Source organism: Gadus macrocephalus, chromosome 3 (assembly GCF_031168955.1).
Source record: "Gadus macrocephalus chromosome 3, ASM3116895v1".
In the NCBI taxonomy this organism is placed as follows: domain Eukaryota; kingdom Metazoa; phylum Chordata; class Actinopteri; order Gadiformes; family Gadidae; genus Gadus; species Gadus macrocephalus.
In genome coordinates, this window is record NC_082384.1 from 4,530,394 (window position 1) to 4,556,404 (window position 26,011).

General features: G+C 43.6%; 1 protein-coding gene across 2 annotated transcripts; it reads left to right on the top strand.

Moving 5' to 3' along the window:
* Nucleotides 1-376: 376 nt before the first annotated feature.
* Nucleotides 377-14,572, top strand: LOC132453801 (adipose secreted signaling protein). Of its 2 annotated transcripts, none has more exons than XM_060046755.1 (7): nucleotides 377-536; nucleotides 2,636-2,713; nucleotides 3,248-3,387; nucleotides 3,645-3,786; nucleotides 11,639-11,764; nucleotides 14,115-14,233; nucleotides 14,375-14,572. In XM_060046755.1, the coding sequence occupies exons 2-6, from the start codon at nucleotides 2,695-2,697 to the stop codon at nucleotides 14,213-14,215; spliced, it is 528 nt and encodes a 175-aa protein (XP_059902738.1). In that variant the 5' UTR covers nucleotides 377-536; nucleotides 2,636-2,694; the 3' UTR covers nucleotides 14,216-14,233; nucleotides 14,375-14,572. The 2 variants fall into 2 exon arrangements, with proteins under 2 accessions (XP_059902738.1, XP_059902739.1); XM_060046756.1 differs by lacking the exon at nucleotides 377-536 and adding an exon at nucleotides 544-735.
* The last annotated feature ends 11,439 nt before the right edge of the window (nucleotides 14,573-26,011 follow it).

Genomic DNA, 26,011 nt, shown 5'->3' on the forward strand with positions numbered 1-26,011 from the left:
GACGCGTCCATGACACCTACAGGCTGCTGTCTGGCTGGTTCTGCTGAACCTGCGATGGAAACATTGTCCATGTCCCACGATCCTCTCCGTCCATTTCTAACTGCATTCAGCGACCATAATGTTAAAATAAAGTGAATGTTGCTTTCGAAAAAGGAAGACACCAGAGAGTTGAAACCAGGGGGACTTGGATTGATCATCAGAAGAAGAACATTTATGTTATAAATTGAGCCAACCGATGAGAAGTACTTTTTTTTGCCATATGTTGTCAATATCCATTAATTATAAAAGGAAAAAGGTTTTCGTGAACTGGGTGTGGCTGCCGATTAGATCTCTCTCTCTCTCTCTCTCTCTCTCTCTCTCCCTCTCTCTCTCTCTCTCTCTCGCTCGTTTTCTCGCTCTCTCGCTCTCTCTGACACACACCCGACGTGTTTAAGGACCAGTCTTGATGTCTATGCATAGGGGGATCGCCCACCGCCACCCAGTTAGGTTTGAAGAAGTTCCACCAGATCCTTCAGGCTGATCCCTACTCCGAGGCGGTAAGTGGGATCCGGTCTCTCTCTATCTCTTTACGGTATAGGTCAGTCTGTATCGCAGGTGAACTGATCGCTTTGCCGCAGGATTTTGAACTGATGGGCCTGCATCGGAGTCCCTGTTGTCCAATATACCGACGTTTCACATCAGCTCCCTATTGAGACAAACGGATTGTGTCCATAGTCGATGGAGGGACCGGAGACGGTAGGTCATCCTCTGAGGACGCTGGTAGGGATGAGGACTTCTTTAGTATTTTGGGATCTACAACGTAAAATAATGTCATGTTTTGGACTCAACACGTCCGTGTTCATCCTTCGTCTGAACACCCCAGGACATTGGACGGGACAACACGCAGGCGCCTCCACAGGGGAAATGGTTCCCCTATAGCAACAACCATTAAAATAGTCTACAGTGTTACATTGATAGCTGAAAGGGATGATATCGATTATTTCTAGAAAATCGTCACCCAAAAATGGTAATTAGGTTCCAAATGGGGATCCTGGCTTCAGACAAAAAGATGGGACTGCGATTGAATCCCTAGAGGTCACTGTTTTACAGATGTGGCATTTGAGGGGAGTGATGCTTGTGGGAACATAGAGGTGACGGGACAGCCCGTCATCACAATAGATCCAGTTATTATGGGATGTAGTTTGGCTAATTTGCTTTACAAATTCTTACATTTCATGTGTACAGCGTGTACAGTCCACACATTTCACTGCTTGCACAACAAAGGAATGTAAATTATGCTGCCCTACATGTTGGGTCTTCTGTCATTACTCTAAGACAATGCATGAGGCCACATACAAACACACACACACACACACACACACACACACACACACACGGCACATTGATGGTTTAAGATATGTTTTGACCTTGGCAGAGTTGTGATTTAGCAACAAAAAAAAAAATAGTATAAATAAGGAGTTGTAAAGGGCAATAGAGGCAGCAGAAAAAACAGGCTGACATGATGTCTCATCATTACAACTTTGCTATGTTGTATTTACACCTCACAGTTCTTCTGCCTCGACCAGTCAAAGCTGAATTTTGCTTCTATTTACCTTCAGAGCAAAAAAAAAAACTCAAGGTCAGAGAGAGAGAGAGAGAGAGAGAGAGAGAGAGAGAGAGAGAGAGACGGACAGACAGACAGACAGACAGACAGACAGACAGACAGACAGACAGACAGACAGACAGACAGACAGACAGACAGACAGACAGACAGACAGACAGACAGACAGACAGACAGAGATCAATTCAATTAAATGTAAGTTATTGGCATGAAAAAGGCATTCCTTAATAATGCCAAAGCAAAACAATAGCAAGGACATAAGTAACACAATGAAACAAGTAATGTTAAAAGAGACACGGCAGCAAACATCAGTAACAGTTGGTACAAAGAACTAGAGAATTATTTGCAGAGTAAAACACAACGTGAACAGTAATAGTACACCACGCCTGGTCTATCTCTGGTCCGTCTCCAGGGTCTGACTGTGGACCGGTATGTTTGTAACCCAGTCTGTCTGTGGACCAGTCTGTTCGTGGACCAGTCTGTCTGCCTGTGGCCCGGTCTGTCTGTGGACCGGTCTGTTCGTGGACCAGTCTGTCTGTCTGTCGGCCGGTCTGTCTGTGGCCCGGTCTGTCTGTGGGCCGGTCTAATGTGGACCGGTCTTTCTGTCTGTGTACTGGTCTGTCGACCGGTCTGTCTGTGGACCGTTCTCTCTGTCTGTCTGTGGTTGGTCTGTCTGTGGACTGGTCTTTAGGGCTGGTCCACTGAGCCCGGATCTGCTCTGCGTCTCCCTGGGTGTGAAGGCAGATGCGGTGCTCTACTCTCTGCTGGTGTGTCCTGATGGCTCAGGGCCAATAACTGTCCCTTTTGGATCGGGTTCTGGGTGTGCTTGGAGATACCTCGTTTTGGCCAGGGTTTTGCTGGGGGCGGGACTTTCTTCTGGGTTCGTGCCCTGGTATTTTAGTGCTTTTAGTGCTTTGTGCTGAAAGACATTTGGATTGAACAAAATATGAAATTCCAATAAATCAATTTGACGTTTGACGCTCTTTGTCTCTCTCTCTCTGTCTCACTCTCCCTCCCTCTCTCCTAACATGACAGTGATGTGATGACTTCACTCACTACGGATCCAACCCTTCCTGATTCATAACCAGAGCGCCATGGCAACAGGCAGAAAAGGTTGGTTCCCATCCGTCTGTCTCTCTGAGGATATATGTGTGTGTGTGTGTGTATATGTGTTACTTTGGACTTGTGTGCATGTGTGTGTGTGTGTCCGTGTGTATGTGTTTCCATGGACTTGTGTGGGTGCGTGTGTGTGCGTGTGTATGTTTTTTTTTTACACACGTTTGAAAGAATTCAACTTATAGGTTCTGATCGGAGCCATGGGGAGAGACAGCGTTTAGAAGTTTTCTTGCCATCCTGCATGTTTGACAACATATGTGTCAAAATAACTACTTGAGACACGAGACCCAGATGTTTGAATTTAGGATTGAAGGTGATGATTTATGAGCTAATAGCTCCCAGCTCTTTTCTGTGCATCTCCTCCCTGATTGACAGTAAAGGCACCCTCCAGGGAGGGGATGTTTTTGTTTAGTTTGACAATCTCTTCTGCTCTCTCTTTACAACCCTGGAGTCTTTGCGAAAGCACCTTTGAATGGTACGGCCATGTTTAGCCTTAGTTGTGGTGTGTTCCCCTGTCCTACCGGTCACAAGGGTCCACCTCCAGTAAAGGGGGTGGGGTGCGTTTCCCCGACGACAACGAGCCCCCAGGCTCTCCTACACGCCGTGACGACCAGACCTCCCCGGCAACCATCACGGCCATCCCAGAGAAGGACGGCAGCTTCCTGGTCAAGGTGTGTCCATGTTCATCCTAGTGTACTCACTCACACACAAAACACAAACACATACACACTCAAACACACACAAAAAAACACACACACACACACACACACACACACACACACACACACACACACACACGTCTGTAAGTTGGACATTTTCTTCTGCTTTGACATTAACTTTGTAACAACAACTCCTTTTGTTTATAAAGACATGTTTCTCCATTTATTTTGTAGTCTTACTCTTGACTGAATGTTACCCCCCTGCCCAGGCCGGGTTCCTGAGGAGTCACCACCGCTATGAGGTGGTCTTCACCGTGCCGGACGTGCAGACCGTGGGCAAGGAGCTCTGCTCGCTACCTCCTGCCGGACATAGCAGCCTCAGAGTCCACTGCATCACCAGCACACTGGAAGGTAGGTCCAGACCCTGTCTGAACTGTGACACCATCCCATCCAATACGCAACATCTAACGTTAGTAATACTGACCCATTAGCTCTAAAGTTACTAACACTGAAGCTATTAGCTATAAAGTTACTACCACTGAAGCTATTAGCTCCAAATAGTGGTGCAAAGGGTCAACCGTACAGGTCAACCCTCACGGTTCGGGACGCAAGTGATCCGCGGATCGGCTGACAAAAAATGAATAGAAGTTGTGCGTTCACGTGATCGGCGTATGTTTAAAGGACAATTCCAGTATTTAGCACATTGAGCCCCCTTTCTGGTTTGTCTAGGACGAAATATAGTGGTTGACACACCGAAATGTTGACTATTGGTCCTGTCTCGGGTATTTTGCTCATATCGAATCGCCCCTGCCTGCTTCAGAATGGCTGGCTTAGGGCATTGACAAAATTGTCCTTAAAACAACACTAAACGTTCGTTTTCAGAAATTAGTGGTGTTCGTCTATGTTCCTTATCAAGTATCGTAGCGAAATACAGTTTCTGTCGTTTTATTTGGCATTTTGTAAATCCCATTGACACGGAAACCAAACCTGAAGCGGAAATGTGCTGTTTATGTTTGGTTGTAGTCTTTTCGCTCGGTTCTCCGTATCAACAGTAGGGCTAGAACCGAGCAAAAAGACTACAACCCCCCTTTCTGTTTCCGGTCACCGAGCAATGAGTCTTCAAACAAAATGCCAAATAAAACACAACAGAAACTGTATTTCGCTACGATACTTGAGGTATCAAACTACCTAGATGAGGATGTCTGCTTTGCCTGGGGAGAGCGTAGTAGTGCTATTTTCTGATTGGCTTTTATGTGGCCCCTTTCGTTTTTTGATTGGCTGGTAAGTGGCAGGCTCGACTGAAGACTCCCGAGGCAGCAGGAGATGCACTTGATGAATCCTGCCGATTCCATAGCGAGAGCGGCGCTTCTGCAGATTAATTTAATGATGATCAATGGAATTTTACTGGGGCACTGGAGACTTTTACTGGGGCACGTGCCCCAGTAAAAAGGGCCTGACGACGCCTCTGGCGTAGACTCTAAACTCTCCCCAGGCAAAGCAAACATCCGGAATTTAAAGGGGAACTACGCAACTTTTGTGGCTTAATTTATCTTAATATACCGGCTTAAGAGTCATTGTGATGGTTCTATAACCCTTTATGGGTCGATTGGTCGCTGTTTCGACTCCCTCCTAGCGCATCTTGGTGGAAAAAGGGAATATGCAAGTCTCTGCCGGCGACCCGCAGCCCACTCTCGCGGGAGTCTCGGGTCTCGCGAAGCACCGAATTGCTTTACGGCATACAGACCCACAAACACGGAACCGGCTCGATGTAACACAAGTAGCGAAGGGATTGTTACATTCATCATGGATCTGCCGACTAAAATGAGACAGAGAAACCCAATGTCGGAGAAACAGAAGAAGAGAAAAGGGAGACTGACCGACAGAGAGGCCAGACACGAGTAAGCGTTGGGCGAGCTTCTCAGGAATAGAGTGAACTGAAAGAACAAGAGGACTGCAAATCGGATGCCGACCTGCCATGGCCGTGTTGCTCTTGAAATTGTAAGTAACCTTGGGTGAACTTTGTCCTCTTTGTATTGTGGCTTCTTGATATTGATAGTCTCTGTAAAAATGTGTTTGCTCGACCGCTTTGTTGTGAGCCCTGTATGTTTCTAGCTTGCTTACTCGCTACCAATCCTTTGTTTCCATGGTTGTTTTGCTGTTCCTCTGTCTCGTCCCCCAGATACAGGCTAAATCCCAGAATCCAGGTTCTTGTTTATTTAGATCATTAGACCGCTATTCGAATGCCCCCGATTTATCGATGAGTGTATAGCCTATATCATGTGATATGTCCGGCTGGCCATATAATGCAGTACCCTGCACGAGAGCTGCTAGTTAGCACATATTCGTCGGTAACAGAACTGTTACGATACGTGAACCTCCATTATAGCTTTAGCCATGTTTTACCTTTAGTGTGTAGTTCCCCGCTTGTAAACATGTTTGTAAAAAGATTGCTTCGTATTTTTTCTTAGTTACAAGCGTTGGCAAACAGCATTGTTATGAGGAGGCTTGATGACCCAAGACAGATCGGCCTGCCTGCCCTGGTACAGCCACCACCTACATCCAAACTTGTGCGGGTACAAGTGTCACGAGGAAATCCAGAAAACCCTCAAGAAGATGTTACACAATAGCCATAAGGCAAAAAACAAACCATGAAGAACTGTCACTCGCATTTCTTTCAATATCCAAAATAAATATTATTCTAACCAAAGTGTGTATTATTGAACAAATGAAGGAAAGGTGGTACAAACATCTGTTATTTAAGAAAATGAAACTTTCTAAAACCATATACAATAATATTTATTTACAATGTTTATTTGCAAGCATTTACATGTAAAAATAAATGTGTCCCTAATCTTCCAGACACAGCATCTGCCTATGACAACTCTCCTGGGGGACGAGCAACAGCATACCGTCTCAATCTCTGAATCCATTTCCCTGTAATTCCTTACACAAGTGACGTACTTGAGCAGATTCATAAATGTACGATTGCTGCGCAAATTGTATGCACAAATACATGTATGCTATCGTTATGTATTATGTTGGCCAACACTCTGACACTGATCGTTCTGTTCAACAACCAAAGATAAAACAATTCAAATCTAGGATATAACATCTCCCCGTCAACTATAAAAAAGGATGGGTTCATTTTCTTGTTATCTTTTTTGTTGTTGTCAATCCGAAAATGATCCGACCCATGACTCAAAAACCATGACACGTTCCGAACCGTGAGTTTTGTGATCCGTTGCACGCTCCTGTTACGTATTTTAAACACACTGGGCCCTATCTTGCATCCGGCGCAAGTGACTTATGGTGCGTTTTAATATCCATCCGTCTCGGAGCTCCGAGGACGTTGCCTAGCGACACGCACAAACACGCCCCTTTTCCTCGGAAGTCGATCTCGCCATCTCGTTTGAACTCAGCGGTGACCGAGCGAGGCTTCCGAGATAGAATTGAAGATGGATGCGCAGTGTGACATGTAGTGAACTGTTTTCATTGTGTTTGGACCGCTTTGGTGGTTTAAATCGCAATTTCAATCACTCGTATTGCTGTAATAACTTACATATGCAGAAGATACATTGACACATGAAATGAAGTGAAAATTTTAGAAGTTCAAATGGCTGCGTTTTCGTACGGTGAAAACGCACCGTTTCATTTATATTATTTCGTAGTCCTGAAATAATATAAATGAAAATAGTAGTAGTAGTCGGCCAATGCTACCGCAACAATAGCTTTCCGGGTTGCGTCCATGTTTTTCTCCGACGACCTACGCTCAAAACATAATAAAACGATTTTAGTGTGGGCGTGGCGTCCGATCCGAGATCCGAGTCGGCTCGCAGAGAATACTCGAACGCACCATAAGTCACTGGCGCATGTGTCGTTGCTAGTTTACAACTGGCGCAGAGCGTTCTTTTCCCACCAGCGCCACTCGCCGGTAAATTAGGGATTGATCATGCGCCCCAAGGGGCGGTTCGGCGGAAGGAGGAGGCGTGTTCTGGCGCAAACGCTATTTTGCCGTTGCTGAATACCATTGCGCTACTGACCAGGAAATACCTGGTTTAAAGTCAGTGGCGCGTTGTTCAGATGCTATTTTAAGGGCGGATGCATAGCCTACATGCGCATGCGATGCATACGGATTGCTTGTGCACCTCGCGCATACACTTTGCTTCTCTCATCTACCTAGCCGCACATTCTTGGTAAATTATTTAGGAAAGAACAGCTGATGCAGCGGTAATAAGTTGTACTTTTAAATCAATGCATCTGCAAACACCGTACAGCAAACACATATTTTCTTGACACAGACATCGTATAGGCCTACATGCCCATAACTTTTAGGATTGATGAGTATTTGATCGTGAAAAACATTGTTTTACCGCGAGTGAGTGTTAAAAAGAATGAATGAATGCGGGCGCGCGTGTGTGCTCTGTTTAAACACACGCAAACTAAACACATAACGCATAATACAATCAATGGCAATGTCTATTACCGCGGAGACACATGCATATTAGGATAGCATACAATACTGATAAGAAACAATGTTTATAATGTATTGCGTATTTCATTAAATAGATCAGTTACCGCATATCATATGTTATATTATTTACGTTTTCTTTGGCGAAATTTATTTGAGGACTCAGTATTTCTGAAGTTGTGGAAGAAAACCCCTTATTCCATGTGTGAATTAGGCCATATTATTTGGCAATAAACTGAGCCATTTGCAGTTTGAAATTCATGTGCATCTGTCTCATCGGAGACTGCAGACGCGCTGTCAAAATATCAACTCGTCCGATTCAAATGCGCTCATGGCTCTTAAAGGGGATGGGAGCTGGCACTCTCATTGGTTTGTTGGACGTTACGCCCAAACCACACCTACGGGTAATTAGGCTGCTTCAGACCAACCCTTTTGACACTTGCGCCGCGACGCAAGTGTCATTTATCCGCCTGTAAAATAGCGATAGCGCCGTAGAACCGCCCACAAAGCTACTTGCGCTTTGCGCTTTCCACTTGCGTTTCAGACCGGCCCTATTTTAACGGTTCGGTTCGGTGTGTGTGTGTGTGTGTGTGTGTGTGTGTGTGTGTGTGTGTGTGTGTGTGTGTGTGTGTGTGTGTGTGTGTGTGTATGTGTGTGTGTGTGTGTGTGTGTGTGTGTGTGTGTGTGTGTGTGTGTGTGTGTGTGTGTAGAGCAAGTTGTTGAAGGAAGTGTTTCTACTTGACGTTACAATATTTCATGGATGCAAGCAAGCCAAGACAATCAATCTATATAGCCTACATGACAACACACACACACACGCACACACTTTAAACACACTGGTAAAGCAATAGGAGCCTGCATTGGCTAAAGTTGTTGGGATGCACGTTATTTATAACAGGGAGGGGCAAAGTTGTGCATTACAATGCAAACACGACAATAACTGGCACCGTTCTTGCGCACTCAGAAGAACATGAACTGAATAAATGCCAGGTATATAGCATATCGGAGACGGGCACACAATCAGTGCATTTGCAAATGAGAGCCTGCAGTATGACCGATCTTGTGACATTATTTAACCATCCATCTACAACTAATACGATCAGACAGATACATCATTGATCACATATAAGCCCACAACAAGCCCAACATCACCACGGCAGGTGCGCTCTCTCTCGCACATTCACACAATCACTCCAACTCCAAGGCAAGGCTGTTTCACTGAGACCACACAACCACAACTAACCAGCCTACATATCCACAACAATGCGCAACAATCAGTTCATTGCGTATCTTCTGTTTGGCGCACATGGCTAATTTGCATACTTGCACAGGACTGTCGGCTCCGCTTGTCAAAAAAATATAACGCATTTGTGAATAAATGCTTTGAATTCAGAATATTGGACTTGGTGAGCTATAGCTATAGGCTACATTTAAGTGACCTTTAGTGAGATGGCCTAAAACTGAATACAAATGAATTATTCTAGGACATAGGCTTTCAAGATCAATTCAGAGGTTCAACTGTTCAAGTCCAGTAGGCCTATTCAGAATTCAAAGCATTTATTCACAAATACGTTCTATTTTTTTGACAAGCGGAGCCGACAGTCCTGTGCAAGCATGCAAATTAGCCATGTGCGCCAAACAGAAGATACGCAATGAACTGATTGTTGCGCATTGTTGTGGATATGTAGGCTGGTTAGTTGTGGTTGTTTGTGGTCTTAGTGAAACAGCCTTGCCTTGGAGTTGGAGTGATTGTGTGAATGTGCGAGAGAGAGCGCACCTGCCGTGGTCAGGCCGTGGTACAGGCTCATTTAGGGGTCCAGACCGCATTGCATTTTCACAAATAGGGTAAAGGTTTCAAAAATCTGAAACTATGTTTTACATAATGTATAGCCTCACTGTGATAATGTAGTCCAGATTTGAAGAGTATAGGTGTAGGTGTTTTCAGTCAGGACCGATTTGAAGATTCTAAGTGTTTTCAAGCCGAATCGGATGCTGCGAATCGGATGCCAACTTCAGCGTCGTTCATTACATTGTAGTGAAACTCGTAAAGACAACACAGCTTTATGTTACAGCGACACATGGAGGCACTGCAGCTCTGATTGGTTAGACAGCCTTCAAACTTAGTGGTCAAGCAAAGAAGAGGGAGGGGCTCGTTCTGCATACCTAATAGCCGGAGTGAATAACTAATAGCCGGAGTGAATGACTAATAGCCGGAGTGAATGACTAATAGCCGCGGCTATTAGTCATTCAAAACCGTACGGAATCCGTACGGAAACCATACGGATTCCGTACGGAATTCTTGCCAAACCGTACGGAATCCGTACGGTTTCCGTGCGGTTTTGCACTTTTACCGCGCCATTCTAGGGCCGGATTGTGGCCTTCTTGGCTTTCCATACTAGGAAGCCATTCGAACACATAAGCTGCAATAACTACTCCAGCCACAGATGGCAGCAACTTTAGACAGGTGAGGATGGTGGAGCCATTACATCACACCGGCCATGCCCACTGCACACAGGCCACGCCCACTTGATAGAAACCAGCTCGGAGTCGAGATTTAGGCCAGAACGAATAGGTAGCCCCGCCGAGAGGCCCGGGCCTAAGCCCGGGACTCGAAGTAGAGTACGATATTATTCTCATACTCGTTAGATACAATTCCCTCCCTTTTGCTTCATAGTTACCATACCGAAATAGGCCTACTTTAACAAATAAAGTGAGACAAATAAAGCGACCAAGGATTGGACTACTTTCTTCAGAAAAAACGCAACACCCCAAAGTAACTAGGACTAAAACTACTAGCTCCAATAATAACACTGAAGCTATTAAGGAATTTCTCCTCCAGGGGATTAATAAAGTTGTTATCTTATCTAATTAGCATAAACGTTTCTAGCACTAAATCTACTAGATCAAAAGTTACTCAGACTAAAACTACTAGCTCCAAAGTTATGAACACTGAATTACTAACTTCAACGTTACTAGCCACAAGGCTAAGAACACCAAAACATTTGGACCCAATGCCAGTAGCCCCATGCTACAAACAGCCAAACGCTGATAGCCCTGATGCTACTGAATCCAGAGGGCTGGAGCTTAATGGCTTCAAATTCAGAAAGGCTGCACCACAGTAACAGTTGTTGCTGTGGTAAAAACAAAAGCAGGTGAAAAAATGACTTCTCCTCCTTCTAGTGAGATAATATGATGTTAAATTATAAGCAAAACATTTTTTTGTTGTAAATTCATGGGAGGAACATTTACTGTGTAATTATAATTCACAAATGTACATGGAAGTAAATTTAATCATTCTCATTTGCATTGCATTTCAATCTCACAAACAAATCTTATAATTGTTTGAATATCAATAGCAATATATACATACAAGAAACCATGACCAAGGTTGTTGCCTCGGAAGAATGATGGGAAGGACTTAATGGAATCAGTCCAAGCACAAAGGACAGATCAGTACTGATATCATGAGCCCGAGCTGACAAGGGAGGCTTCAAAAATCAATAGGACAGCTCTGATTACACCCACAGTCTTGCACGAGCGCGCACAGAAACACACACACACACACACACACACACACACACACACACACACACACACACACACACACACACACACACACACACACACACACACTGTCTGCCTGACTGTCTGTCTGGAGTTAATAATAAACTATCGTTCAACGCGATGTGCCTCAGAACCATATATTTTATATTTTCAATCCACACATATGATGACTGGACTGGTGTCCGTCCGTGGTCATTAGTCCAACCTCTGTCTCTTGGCCTCTCTCTGCAGGGGGCATCAAGGTGACGTGTGAGTACCGGACCCGGCAGGAGGGCGTTCTGCAGGAGGACATCACCCTGGTGACCAAAGGCAGGAAAGACATGTGTGTGAAGGTCCGCCTGCAGGCCCGGGTCATGGGTGGGTACACCCTCACTTGGGCTCCTGGTACACTTCGGTTAACTTTTCCTTATTGCTGCCTACTAACTATGCATCTATGACATGAGTCCCTCCCTTTGAGAGTGACTCAGCACAAGTGTGCATAATTGTATTCTTGTTTGGATTGTTAATATAGCGCTGCATGCTAATTAGGCCTATGATCTATATTATAGTAGCCTTTTGTTAAAAGGGAAAATAATTATACTATACATATAACATATATAATATAAAAAAACAACGTCACCAGTGACTTATTCAACTTGATTCCAAAACGACACGACTTCCATAGGATGTCTCCTTTAGTTTTCCAATGTCTACTTAGCTTACAGGAATAACATAGCCTACACTTTGACACTCAATGCACCCAAGGTCCTAATTCACCGGTTTCCACAGAACTTCACTTTACAGCGGCTAAATTAGCTTTATGCAGACGCTAGTATGTCACACGGAGACATTGCTGCAGTAGTTATAATGGGGTTTTATAAGAGAGTGTATCTTCAGATCGCTGTAACATCACCCATCAGTATCAGATATTAGTTTCATTCCCATCGATCTGAGATGAACTACATATTACAATTTCGCAATGTTACTTTGGTGGGAATTTTGTTATCTAATGAGAGGACACACATTTCTGCAAGGCCAGCAACCTTGTGAATACAGAATTAATGTTGACTTTGTATGCTTGGGGCGTAGCCGCAATCTCTGTACAGCTGCCGGGGCATGACCTCTGACCTCATAAAGAGAGATTTGCGATGGATCTGGTGGCGGGGAGCCAAGAAATGGCAGATGTCTGATCCGTCAGGCACTGATTCATTGGATTTTCCTTTTTTCTTTAAGCATAAAGTTGCAGAGCTCAGCAATAGCTGCACACCAGTTTTTTCCCAAAACGAGGGGTAGGACATCCAAACCCATCACCAACTTACTGCCATTGAGTGCTGTAGATTCCACCAGTAGCTGAGCTAGAGCTAGCGTTGCCAAGCTAGCTCTCCCAGCCAAGTCACCTCTGATCCCGCGGCTGTTGGTCAAATTTGATCGCCGGTGTGGAATATTGTATGTGTCGTGCTTTCACAAAGATTGATAAAGCCTGTTATACATATCATTAAAGTACATTTGATCCAATTGTTCAATGGATAATTGTACATCGGATAGAAAGTTGCCTCCAGATGTTGACATGTGAAAGTCACTCTGGGTAACGTAAGAAAACAGCACACTGGAGAACTTCACGTGAACCTGACACGACAGCCAATGACAAACTGCAAATGTCACCCATATGAAAGCAGGACCTGGGTGCTCTGTACATCACCATTTGGGTCTTTCCCAAATTCAATGGGTTTCACGCTGTTTTATTGCTTAAAAGTCAATGTTGATCAAGGCTAAATACTCTGCAACTGTTTTCAGCAAAACTCAAGAATGTTGCTATGAAAACAGCCCGTCAGCTCCACGCCTTTGAAATATAAAACCTGCCTATCATGCAGCTCACTTCGTCTCTTAAAGGGGACCTATTATGCTTTTCAACTTTTATGACCTATAAACGTTGTCATAATGTTTGATAGTGATGTTTAACCATACACAAAAAACAATGTAGATTTTCGGGAAACTCTTCCTCTCATCTGGGAGCTTTCAGCCTTCTCTGTCAATGCTCCGCTTCGTCCTTCTCCGCCCCCTCGCCCCCCTCCTGCCAACCCAACTCCATTGTGATTGGTTACCTTCCTTGGAGCGTGCGCACGGGCAGATTTGACCAGGCATATGGGGGCGTGGCAGGAGTACGTCTACGTAGATGTTTCCCGGAAATATGAACAAGTGAATCGCAATCGTTGTCCCGAGTGTTTAGCGCTCTGCACAGCCACCCCAGACTGTCAGCAGGGAATACGTCGAAATGCATGTACATCAGACACTTTAGTATGGTTAAACATGACTATCAATCATTATAACATCGTTTATAGGTCATAAAAGTCGAAAAAGCATAATAGGTCCCCTTTAAAGACCACGCAGCGAGCAGTGGCTGTATTGAGTACTACTAACCTTACGTTAGTAGTACTCCGCATTATAACGGGTTAAATACATCAACCATTTGCACAGCATTTTTCCACTTGTAGTTGCAGCCTTTTTATTTTGTGTGTGTTCAAGGGCTGTTGGATTACAGTAGACAGTAGAATAACGCTCACATCCCAGAGATTATATTATGACTTACATCTCATGTCTCACATTCAATAGCAACAGACAGCAACCATACAAAACGAGTCAAGTTGCATACACTTAAATGAGTGAGAAGAATCCTCCCGTCCTTTTGTCCTGGTGTGTACCTCATCTCCTCGTTGTTGTGCCCTCGTAGACCCCCACCACGGGACCCCCATGCTGCAGGAGGGGGTGAAGTGTCTGGGGATGGAGAAGGACAGCCAGGGGAAACACAGCAGCAGCCACAAGAGGAAATGACCCGACAACACAGCCACAAACACACACACACACACACACACACACACGCACGCACACACACACACACACACACACACACACACACACACACACACACACACACACACACACACACACACACACACACACACACACACACACACACACACACACACACGTAACATAACATTACATAAATGCTTGCTTAAATATGATATTCGAAATTGTATCTTTAAATATATTGTAATCTAGATCAACTGTTAATATGTATATATATAGATTAGTTCTGTCAGTTAAACGCGTTATTAACGGCGTTAACGCAAACCAATTTTAACTGTGTTAATTTTTTATCGCGCGATTAACGCAATTCTTTTATTTTTTTGGGAAAATTATATATATTTTTGTTTTTGTTTTTTTGGGCTCAAAACAAAGAAGCAGTAGCCTGACTGCTATGTTCAAGGCAGTATCTTTGTATGTTCATCGTTTAATTGCACTATAGGCTTTTTATTTGTATCGTCCTGTTTTGATCAGTATATGCCAATGTTGTTATCAATAAAAAAACATTTGCACAAGGCAAGCCGATGCACTTCTCCATGTTGATAAGAGCATTAAAATGAGAAAAATTAACTATGGCATTAATGCGATTAATCGCAATTAAATATTTTAATCGCTTGACAGCACTAATATATATATATATATATGTGAGTGTGTATATGTGTATACTGTATGTATATATTATATACACAATACATACAAACAATTTGGCGTATACTTGAAAGATTGAATTGCAAAAACTAATGAGAACCTCTACATGTTAAACACAAATGAACAAGTTATTCATGTACATATGTATGTGTGTACACACATACATGCACTCATGCATGAACACACGTTGACATTTGCATACTGAAGACATGTCACTATGTAAAAATTACCAGTTGATTAATTGCTGGGCGACCACATCATCAACATGTGCACCTTCCAAAAGACTCAAACTGATATTATCATTCTTTTGTAAAGGACACCCAGTCAGCCTGGTTTGAAGCTCATTAGCCTTTATGTTAAGGTCAATCTGCAGTTTTATTTTTGTTTTCATAAAACAGAGCCTATTAGCACTATATTCTGATGGGCCATTTCTCTGATTGTTTTTATAATTTTGTGTAATTCCAGTTTTAACTATTAATTGTAATCATAATTTGGTCATATATGTAAGACCTAAATAGGAGGAGATGTAAGTATGACACCCGATGTGTGCCGGGCTTCAGGAAGCAGAACTCAATAAGGATTGGTTGGTCCATTACTCAATGATAATGTAAAACTAGCTGACCAGCGCCAACAACCTGAACCTGCACTAGCAAAGTGGCCCCCAACATGGATGTATGGATCAATACAGAGTGCAATGACTCAAATTCTTATTAAGACAATGAAGAATTAACAGTCAATTTCTGATCTGAGTATTACCGGTAACCGGTTGTAACAGTTGCCGGACCCAGAAGGCTTTTCCTCTTTGCTCATAACAGAATAGTGTTAAATGTAAGGCTGGAATATATAAGAAAATATATTTATATCACATGCATACAATGCCTCATATCTTATTATCTTACAAATTCACAGACACACACACACACACACACACACACACACACACACACACACACACACACACACACACACACACACACACACACACACACACACACACACACACACACACGCGCGCACACACACACAAACACGTAAACTGTTATATGTATATGTAACTGTTATATGTAAAATGTTCCAACCACACCTTCCACCCGTCCAAGGAGGACAAGTCACCGAGCAGGTTGTGTTGAGTTTTATGAGAGCCAACAAAACAATTATTCTTACTTCTTTATCACTTGTTAATTACTTCTTTGAATTCTATTGATACTTTTTAGATTTTAATATTTGCCATAGTATGCTACAATGTGCAAGATTTTTATTGTTTGAAATGTGAGATACATTATTGTGGGTAGACACTAATCAGAAGGTTAGAGTGACCTTGGTTCAGAGATCGGAGAGATCCCATTGTCAGGTTTTTCCAGTGGGCGTGGTTCTTTCTGGTCAGTCACAGCCAAACTCCACGACAACACGACACTTTCAACCTCTAAGAACATTAAAGCACGCTTGGATGGGCTTTGGAGAGGGAGAACACCAGAAAGTACCAGAAAATTGTTTAAAGGGGACATATTATACCACCAGGTGTGAGTGTGATTATTTTCGAAACGGCTTGTAAGGGCTAATCACACTCCCACCTGGTAGTATAATATGTCCCCTTTAAAAAAATAGATAATTAGAAATTAAGAATTAGAAAATGAGAAGCCTGTAAAGTCAAGCCAGTCGGTGGGTCACTGTACATGCGAAAAAAATTGCTCTGGGCCCCGTTTCCCGGAAGCATCGTAAGTGGATCGTGAAGTGCGTCCTACGAGCATCGTACAGTTTTCACACCGTTTCCCGAAAGCATCGTTGGTAACGAACGTCGTGAAAATGCTCGTAGCTAACGAGGACTCCAGGGGTACTCGTAGGATGCTACGAGCATCGTTAGCCTACTATAGCCTAAGTGGCGTCACAAGCGGACATTCCGTGTTTTGGATGCGTTTTATTAAAGCACATACCACGTAATGCCCAGCTGGCGCAATTTCGCAACCAAAAACAGTGGTTACCGCCGATATATTACTCATAGACTACTGTAAGATTTAAACAGCAAAGATAGAGACATGTTAGAGGTCAACAACAACATAATTTATTGCTGCATTTAAAAATACATCAATCAAATCAAATACATCACCGATCAAACGCCACGTCACAAGGCATATAATAAAATCAAATGATTCCATTGGTCTTGTGTGGGAGGTCGGTTTCGAGCTGCACTTGCTGTCTCCCTCTGATTTTAATTCAACCATCATGGTTAAAATGTCCTCATATTGATGACAGAAGTCGCTACTGTAGAAATGCATCATGCTGAGAATTTCTGCAGGCGGTTTTGGTTGCGATTGTTTGCATTAAGCACTGTAGGCGCTTCGGTGAGGCTGTGATGAAGTTCACTATTTATTGGACCCTGTCTAGACAGTAACGAACATCCCTGACCATAGTTAATCGATCGCGTTTGTAGTCTACACTCAGACATGAACTCATTATTGCATGCGGGTGTCTTCATTTATAAAAAAATTAAAACATTCGGGAGTATGCAATAATGCAAATTATTCTAAAGAGGTCAGAGACTCCGTGCGCAGCCCAGCCTTCCCCAGTGAACCAAGAAAGCCTGTGCCGTGACGACCAGGGGGTGACCCCCTCGGTTATACACAGGAAACTTGAGATAAGGTGAAATCACCGGGCGTGCCAAGCAGCGACCGAACAGGCTCGGCAGTGTAAAAAGACCTATAGCCTGCTTCATCCTGCCCAACAATATGGGAAGGATCTAGACCAAGCTCTCCTAATAAGGTCAGCAATAGCCGTGTGTCAATGCCTAGCCTCTGCGTTTGAATGATAATGAATGAATGGAACATTGCATTTTTAATGTCTACAAATATTCTAGACTAGAGAATGCGCATCAATCAATGAAACCTTATGCGGAATCAAATAAAGCCAGCTCTCTTTGCTGCGCAAAGCATGCTTCAGAAATCAGCACATTGAGAGAAATGTAGTTGTCACATAAGCTATTTTGGATTTTTGTAATATGGAATTATTTCAGTGGGGGAAGTGTCGTGAAAAAATGGATGTACACTGCGTTTAGGATTAGGACTGATATAGCATATGTCGGCCTAGGTCTAATCAATTGTGTTTTAATATCTTTAGCATTCATATTATTGCAGTCTATTATTTTCGTAGGCTATTCTGCTGTTGGCCTTGATGGGGAGATATTTTAACGCTTATTTTAACCCCATTTTCCTGTGACATTCCTGTCTCCCCCTCCTACATAGCCCGTTTCAGCACCGTTTCAGGTGACAGTTACGATCCTACGAATGTCGTGAGTGCAGTGAACGCGCGTTCATGTTAAGTGGAGTTTCGGAAAACGCTCCAAAGAAATTCACGATGGTTCGCAAGATCCATCGTGAGAATGATCGTACGTGCGAAAATCCATCTTTATCGGGAAACGAGGCCCAGGTCTATTCGGTCATCATTGGTTAACTCGCCAATGGAAAAGTGCTTAAGTGTCAGAATAACGTGGACATCTGGTCCCTTCCTTGGTATTTACACACAAATTATAAAACTGGTTACTATACTATGTGAATGGTTATACCCTGCTACCGATGAGTTTTGTCACCGGATGAATGATTCAAGTTCTGCTTTTTTGCGAATGCAGCTTTATTTTTAAACCATCCATACAATGAAAAATGAAAAGCTACTTTTTTTCATACCCTACATAATGTATTTTCCTCAAAACATAGTGCTTACTATTGATTTATTTTCCGCTGTTTGTGCAAACACATGATCAAGGGTTAAAGTTATTTATTATTGAAGACCAAACCATGTAAAGTGCTTTTGACCATATACGATGGCCTAACTTACAAAATGAAATCATGTATTTTGAGCAGCAGGAGCCCTCATTTTTGGCGTAATCTTTGTGCTTGTTTAAGGTTTAACATGTGAGCAATCAAAAGCACTATTCATTGTGACCAATGTTTATTAGGTGAGTGCTGCATGCAGCTTAACTATTGTTCTTCCTAAGTTGTATTCATTCTTTCTTTCTTTGGGACCATTTTCTTCAACTTTTTTAAGATATTCTCATTTTAAAATATATATATTTTTAAATGGAAGTAAATTCTCTGACACTTCAACTACTTAAGACAGAAGTGACTTTATTGAGGGTTGCTTTATTTTTGCTCATGTAGAACCAAGCGCGCATGTGTGTGTGTGTGTGTGTGTGTGTGTGTGTGTGTGTTTGTAACTTATAAGTTATGGAGTCAAGATGCCAGGTGTTTATTGTGCTCACCATTGGTCTTTTACATGCTTAATTTGTGTGCTGTGTATTAATGTAATCTCATTGAAGAAACGTTTTCTGCTGCTGTTAGTTTATTCTTTACACAGAACTTGTGAGGTTTGTGGGTGTGAGAGATAGATGAGAGGTTCCTTGTATACCACATAACATCATAGTTAAAGGCCCACTATGCAACTTCGGGCATTTCTTCGCTGTTTTCTTGGTTTTCGCACGCACATTTCTCTACACAGCGCCCCCTACAGCTTCGTAGTAGATATTTTACAACACTGTCCTAACAACTCGTTGACGACCCTTCCCCATGCACTTCTACGCGAGCCATGTGCATTTGTTTTCAAAGAAGCCGGCGAATGCGTGGAGCCATGTCCGAAGTAGATGTTCATAAAGTGTAGGCAAGGTTATACATTTTTCAAATAGTGTATTTGTATTGCAATAAACATAAATCCATCCTTTTTTATAGTTGACGGGGAGAATTTATATCCTAGATTATAATTTTTTTATCTTAGGTTGAAGAGAACAATCAGTGTAAGAGTGTTGGCCAACATAATAATCTAAATAAACAAGAACCTGGATTCGGGGATTCAGTCTGTATCTGGGGGACGAGACAGACGAACAGCAAAACACCCATGGAAACAAAGGTGTTTATATGGTTGCAACCAAGCAAGCTAGAAACATACAGGGCTCACAACAAAACGGTCGAGAAAACAATTTTTACAGGGCTCACAACAAAATGGTTGAGCAAACACATTTGTACAGAGACTATCAACATCAAGAATACCACGAAGACAAAGTTCACCCAAGGGTACTTTCAATTTCAAAAGCAACACGGCCAAGTCGGCGTCTTATTTGCAGTCTTCTTTTTCTTTCAGTTCACGCTATTCCTGAAAAGCTTGCCCAACGTTTACTCGTGTCTGGCCTCTCTGTGGGTCAGTCTCCCTTTTCTCTTCTTCTGTTCCTCCGACATTGGGTTTCTCTGTCTCTTTTTAGTCGGCTGATCTATGATGAATGTAACAATCCCTTAGTTACTTGTGTTTATATCGAGCCGGTTCCGTGTTTGGGGGTCTGTGCCGTAAAGCAATTCGTTACTTCGCGAGACCCGAGACTCCCGCGAGAGTGGGCGGCGGGTCGCCGGCAGAAACATATTCCTTTTCTCCGCCAAGATGCGCAAGGGGGAGTCGAAACAAAGAACAATCGAACAAAAATGTATTATAGAACCATCGCAATGACTCTTAGCCTGTTATATTAAGGTAAATCAAGCCAAAAAAGTTGCATAGTTCCCATTTCACTCGTGTCTGATCTCTTTTCTGGTCCATTCTTCTTTTGTTCCACCGACAGTCGCCTCTTGGGTCCCTTATCAGTCGATTGATCCATGATGAATGCAACAATTGCCTCGCAACTGGCTGTTTATATCTAGCCGGTGCCATGTTTGGGTGTGTGTCTGTGCCGTAAAGCATTTTCAAAACTACAATCTGACTACATTTTCGAGGCGCGAATGGATACTTCCGCTGCGTCACATCCGGATTGTGTCGGTCCGAACAGAGCAAGTTGCATATGCGCTTTTTCCTTGGAGAGGTGACATGGGGCAATGACACACCCACCAAACGACCCAGAAATGGTTGCAGAACCATCAGAATAACTCTCAACCAGCATAATTAATGTAATTTTGGCTAAAAAAGTTGCATAGTGGGCCTTTAATAATTAGGTTGCATTTAGGTTTGTATTCGTGTAGTTGCGATTGCAAAAGTATTTGATTTATCGTTTTTCGGGCAATATATGTTTTGGGCGGGTTTTTGGTTAGTTGGGCGGTTTTTAGTCTATAGTTTGGCTAGAAATTGCCAATCCGATCTGGGAACACATGCGATCTACACAAACGATATGCCATATGAAAGCTGAGACACAAAGGAGTCAACGGTATAAGCCTCCTCATTTTCTCCACAGCTTACTAGATGAGAAGGAATAAGGTCAATAACATACTTTGGGCCCTATCTTGCATCCGGCGCAAGTGACTTAGTCACTGGCGCATGTGTCGTTGCTAGTTTACAACTGGCGCAGAGCGTTCTTTTCCCACCACCGCCACTCGCCGGTAAATTATGGATTGATCATGCGCCCCAAGGGGCGGTTCGGCGGAAGGGGGAGGCGTGTTCTGGCGCAAACGGTATTTTGCCGTTTCTGAATACCATTGCGCTACTGACCAGGAAATACCTGGTTTAAAGTCAGTGGCGCGTTGTTCAGATGCTATTTTAAGGGGCGCATGCATACATGCGCATGCGATGCATACATGCGCATGCGATGCATACGGATTGCTTGTGCACCTCGCGCATACACTTTGCCTCTCCCATCTACCTAGCCTCACATTCTTGGTAAATTATTTGGGAAAGAACAGCTGATGCAGCGGTAATAAGTTGTAATTTTAAATCAATGCATCTGCAAACACCGTACAGCAAACACATATTTTCTTGACAGAGACATCGTGTAGGCCTACATGCCCATAACTTTTAGGATTGATGAGTATTTGATCGTGAAAAACATTGTTTTACCGCGAGTGAGTGTTAAAAAGAATGAATGAATGCGGGCGCGCGTGTGTGCTCTGTTTAAACACACGCAAACTAAACACGTAACGCATAATACAATCAATGGCAATGTCTATTACCGCGGGGACACATGCATATTAGGATAGCATACAATACTGATAAGAAACAGTTTATAATGTATTGCGTATATCATTAAATAGAACCACAGTTACCGCATATCATATGTTATATCCTATACGTTTTCTTTGCCGACATTTATTTGAGGACTCAGTATTTCTGAAGTTGTGGAAGAAAACCCTTTATTCCATGTGTGAATTAGGCCATATTATTTGGCAAATAAACTGAGCCATTTGCAGTTTGAAATTCATGTGCATCTGTCTCATCGGAGACTGCAGACGCGCTGTCAAAATATCAACTTGTCCGATTCAAATGCGCTCATGGCTCTTAAAGGGGATGGGAGCTGGCACTCTCATTGGTTTGTTGGACGTTACGCCCAAACCACACCGGGTAACTAGGCTGCTTCAGACCAACCCTTTTGACACTTGCGCCGCGACGCAAGTGTCATTTATCCGCCTGTAAAATAGCGATAGCGCCGTAGAACCGCCCACAAAGCTACTTGCGCTTTGCGCTTCCCACTTGCGTTTCAGACCGTTAAAATAGGGCCCTTTAAGTTACTATCACACACACACACACACACACACACACACACACACACACACACACACACACACACACACACACACACACAGGGCCGACGGACTGCGGGGGAAAGTGAGGCAGTCGTGGGGGGGCCCAAGGCAGAGGGGGGGCCCATGGCAATTAAAAGAAATATATATATCTTTTTAATTATCCACCAGCCCAGTGTTAGGAGTCGCACAAGGCCACATCTTCAGCCCCCCCCCCCCCCCCCCCCCCCGTCAACAATTGTTCTCTACAATTGTTGACGGGGTGGGGGGGGGGGGGGGGGCATCAGTACCTCTTGTATACAGGGCCCAGGATTTGGTGCAACGGCCCTGACACACACACACACACACACACACACACACACACACACACAGTGACTTTACTAAAACATATTTTCAACCTCACTTTGCACTACAGCACTCACCACATTTTCTGCAGGAAATGCAATTTCCAGTGTTGATTCGTCTTTTCATTGTAATATACTGGAAATATAGGGGGGGGAAGATAAGTTTATGCTAATAGACAACGGGAGTGGGAGAAACATGAGGTGTGTCCCGTTTCAAGGCCTGTAGTATAGAGCGTTGCGACTGGCCAAGCACATGTTGGGGGAGGCAACACAATGGGGGATATAATGGTGTGATCTAGATGCCTCGGAAACCAGCCTTCTGAGTTGCAATTTCCGGCCTCGGAGCACTTATAGGGCTCCCGTTCGTCTTTGCGATTGTGTCAGGAAATTGGCTAGTCGTTGTATATTGTTAGCTACATTAGCCTCTTTAGCAAACCAGCTTGAAAACAAACAACACAACTTTACATTGTATTGCGCGCACAGCAAAACCGTGCAATGCATAAATTGGTGACCGGAATAAAGTAGCAATGTAATGAAGTGTGTAAGAGCATTTAAAATCAACATTAAAATGACCAACGCTGTACAAAAACACTGTGCGGCTCGACTTTGGAAGAACAGCTTTTGTCCTTAAAGGCACCCAGTGCAACTTTCGAGGCTTAAAAATAAACATTCAATTTCTAGTCTTTTTTACACGTAGTAAGTTTCAATAACTCCATACCATTACATACCGACATTCAAGCAGCAAAGATGAGACGTCGTTGTGTGGTGAGAACTGATAGAAAATCGATAACAACAATGCCGCCATTTTCTTTATTTTTTGTAACCTACAATAAATAAAGCAGGCTTCCAGTCAATGGAAAAATGGCTTCTCCCCACCGGCGATTGTTGTTGTTTACGATTTTCTATCAGTTCTCACCACACAACGACGTCTCATCTTTGCTCCTTGAATGTCGATATGTAATGGTATGGAGTTATTGAAACTTACTACGTGTAAAAAAGACAAGAAATTGAATGTTTATTTTTCATTGAATGTTTACATAAAGTTGCACTGGGTGCCTTTAATGGACGTACTTGTGAAAGCGGCCGTATCTGAAATCAGCCAACTATTCTCGGAAGGCTCGACTACCCTTCGCTAACAAATAACTCAGAGCCTGAACGAAAATTATTGGACAAAGTTATAATAATAATGATTAAAAATGAACATTGAATAATTATTTATATCGGAGAGGCAGGCTACCAACACATGCCCAAAACAGTCAATGTTGTTGTAGCTATATTAGCCAAGCATTGTTGTTATCATTTACCTTCTACGCCCGGATATGTAGCAAGCACCTAGCCTTTAGCCATATAAACGGGGTCCCCACAGGCAAACGCCTGATTTATAACAATCATATTTCCAATCGATTAATAATTTTAGCGCAAGTGTAACAAGAAATACAGAACCGTAGGGCCTATAAGCCTGAGTTAGTTTTTCTAGGTATTGACGTTGTTTAGGCTCTGCGACGTCTACAATGGTAAGCCAAAGCTACCTTGGGTTATCGCTAAATTGCTACCTTGGGTTATCACTAAATAGCCGCCTTTGGTTATCGCTAAATAGCTACCTTGGGTTTTCGCTAAATATCCACCTTGGGCAAGAACGTCCTCAAGCTCTAGCCTCAACGTCAATGAGACTAATGCTGTGATCCATTTGTATGGTACACCTACCTGTACGAGTCGTAAGGGGTAAACCTCCCAGGAGGAACGCCCCCTTTTGATCGGTCTCACTCTGGATTCTGAGAGTAGACCAAGTTCAGTGAGGCTGACCATACAACTCAACAACAAAAATGGCTGTGTCCGCAAAGAGAAATATTTTCTTTGTATTTGTACCATGTTGGTCATTTTAATGTCGCTCTTACACACTTGATTACATTGCTACTTCATCCCGGTCACTAATTAATACATTTCACGGTTTCTAGTAAGCATAGATTATAGGCTGACTGCTAGATTCTATCTGCGCTAAAAAGCCTGGTGCTCTTTTAGAAAGCATCCTGACCAGAGCCCTGATGAAACACGAGTCAAACTTGGGAGTTGCATTTCAAAGATGGAATCAGTCAAGAGCCGAGGAGGGTTTCAAGACAGACGCCACATGAGCTGGTTTATAATTCTCAAACATCAATAAATTCAAAACGTATACATTTTAGCCGATCAGGTTATAGGGAGTGACACGTTGGGCCCTATTTTAATGGTCTGAAACGAAAGTGAGAAAAGCAAAACGTGAGTGGCTTTTTGGGCTGATCTCTGGCACTGTGCTATGATAGCAAGCAAACGACCTGGATCCACTGAAAATGTACTCAATCCGATCTGCGCTAAAAAGCCTGGTCCTCCTTTGGAAGTGCATCATGACCAGAGCCCTGCTAAAGGACGAGAACTACTTATACAGTTTATAGTAGAATGATTTAAACCTTCTACATACATCTCTGATTCCCCATATAACTAAAGTATTTCTTAAACAGTTGATAGGAAACAACATATGATCTGGGTTGTGTCTTTATGACCTCCCCACATCCTTAAAAGGGGGAGACATAGCGGTGCCTTCTCAGCTGGAGCCTTTGACCCTTGACCACAAGGAAAAGGCATAATCAACAAATAGAAGTTAGAAAGAAAGAATGTCAAAATAGAATTATTCCAATACACAAATGTGTACAAAGTACATGTATTGTGGCGACCCCTCCAGGGTCGTGCAGGGGTTCCTGGGAGTTAAGTGTTTTCAGTTGATGAAAGGGGTTCTCTCCTGGAACCGTCACCTTATCGTGGTGGAGAGGTTTGCGTGTCCCTGTGAACCTGAGGGCTGTGTTGTCTGGAGCCTTGTGCTCCTGGTAGGGTCTCTCATGGCAGAGTGGTCTCAGGTGAGGGGCCAGACTAAGAATGGTTCAAAAACTCCAATGAATATCGGAATAAGAGGAGATGTGACCCGGCCCGGAGGAAGCCCGGGGCCCCCGTCTGGAGCCAGGCCCAGACGGAGGGCTCGATGGCGAGCGCCTGGTGGGCGGGTTTGCCACGGAGCCCGGTCGGGCACAGCCCGAACAAACTACGTGGCACCCCCCCTCTCTTCATCCCATGGGCCCACCACCTGTGGGAAGACCCGTTGGGGTCGGGTGCGCAGCCACATGGGTGGCAGCGAAGGTCAGGGGTCTCGACGGACCAGACCCGGGCGGCAGAAGCTGGCTCTGGGGACGTGGAACGTCACCTCGCTGTGGGGAAAGGAACCGGAGCTTGTGAGGGAGGTGGAGCGCTATCAGTTAGATCTGGTGGGGCTTACC

Bases quoted from the DNA above. Each gene is read 5' to 3' on its own strand.
- LOC132453801 (XM_060046755.1), top strand. The intron at 3,787-11,638 runs GTAGGTCCAGAC...CTCTCTCTGCAG, and splicing joins CATCACCAGCACACTGGAAG to GGGGCATCAAGGTGACGTGT. The intron at 11,765-14,114 runs GTGGGTACACCC...GTGCCCTCGTAG, and splicing joins CCTGCAGGCCCGGGTCATGG to ACCCCCACCACGGGACCCCC.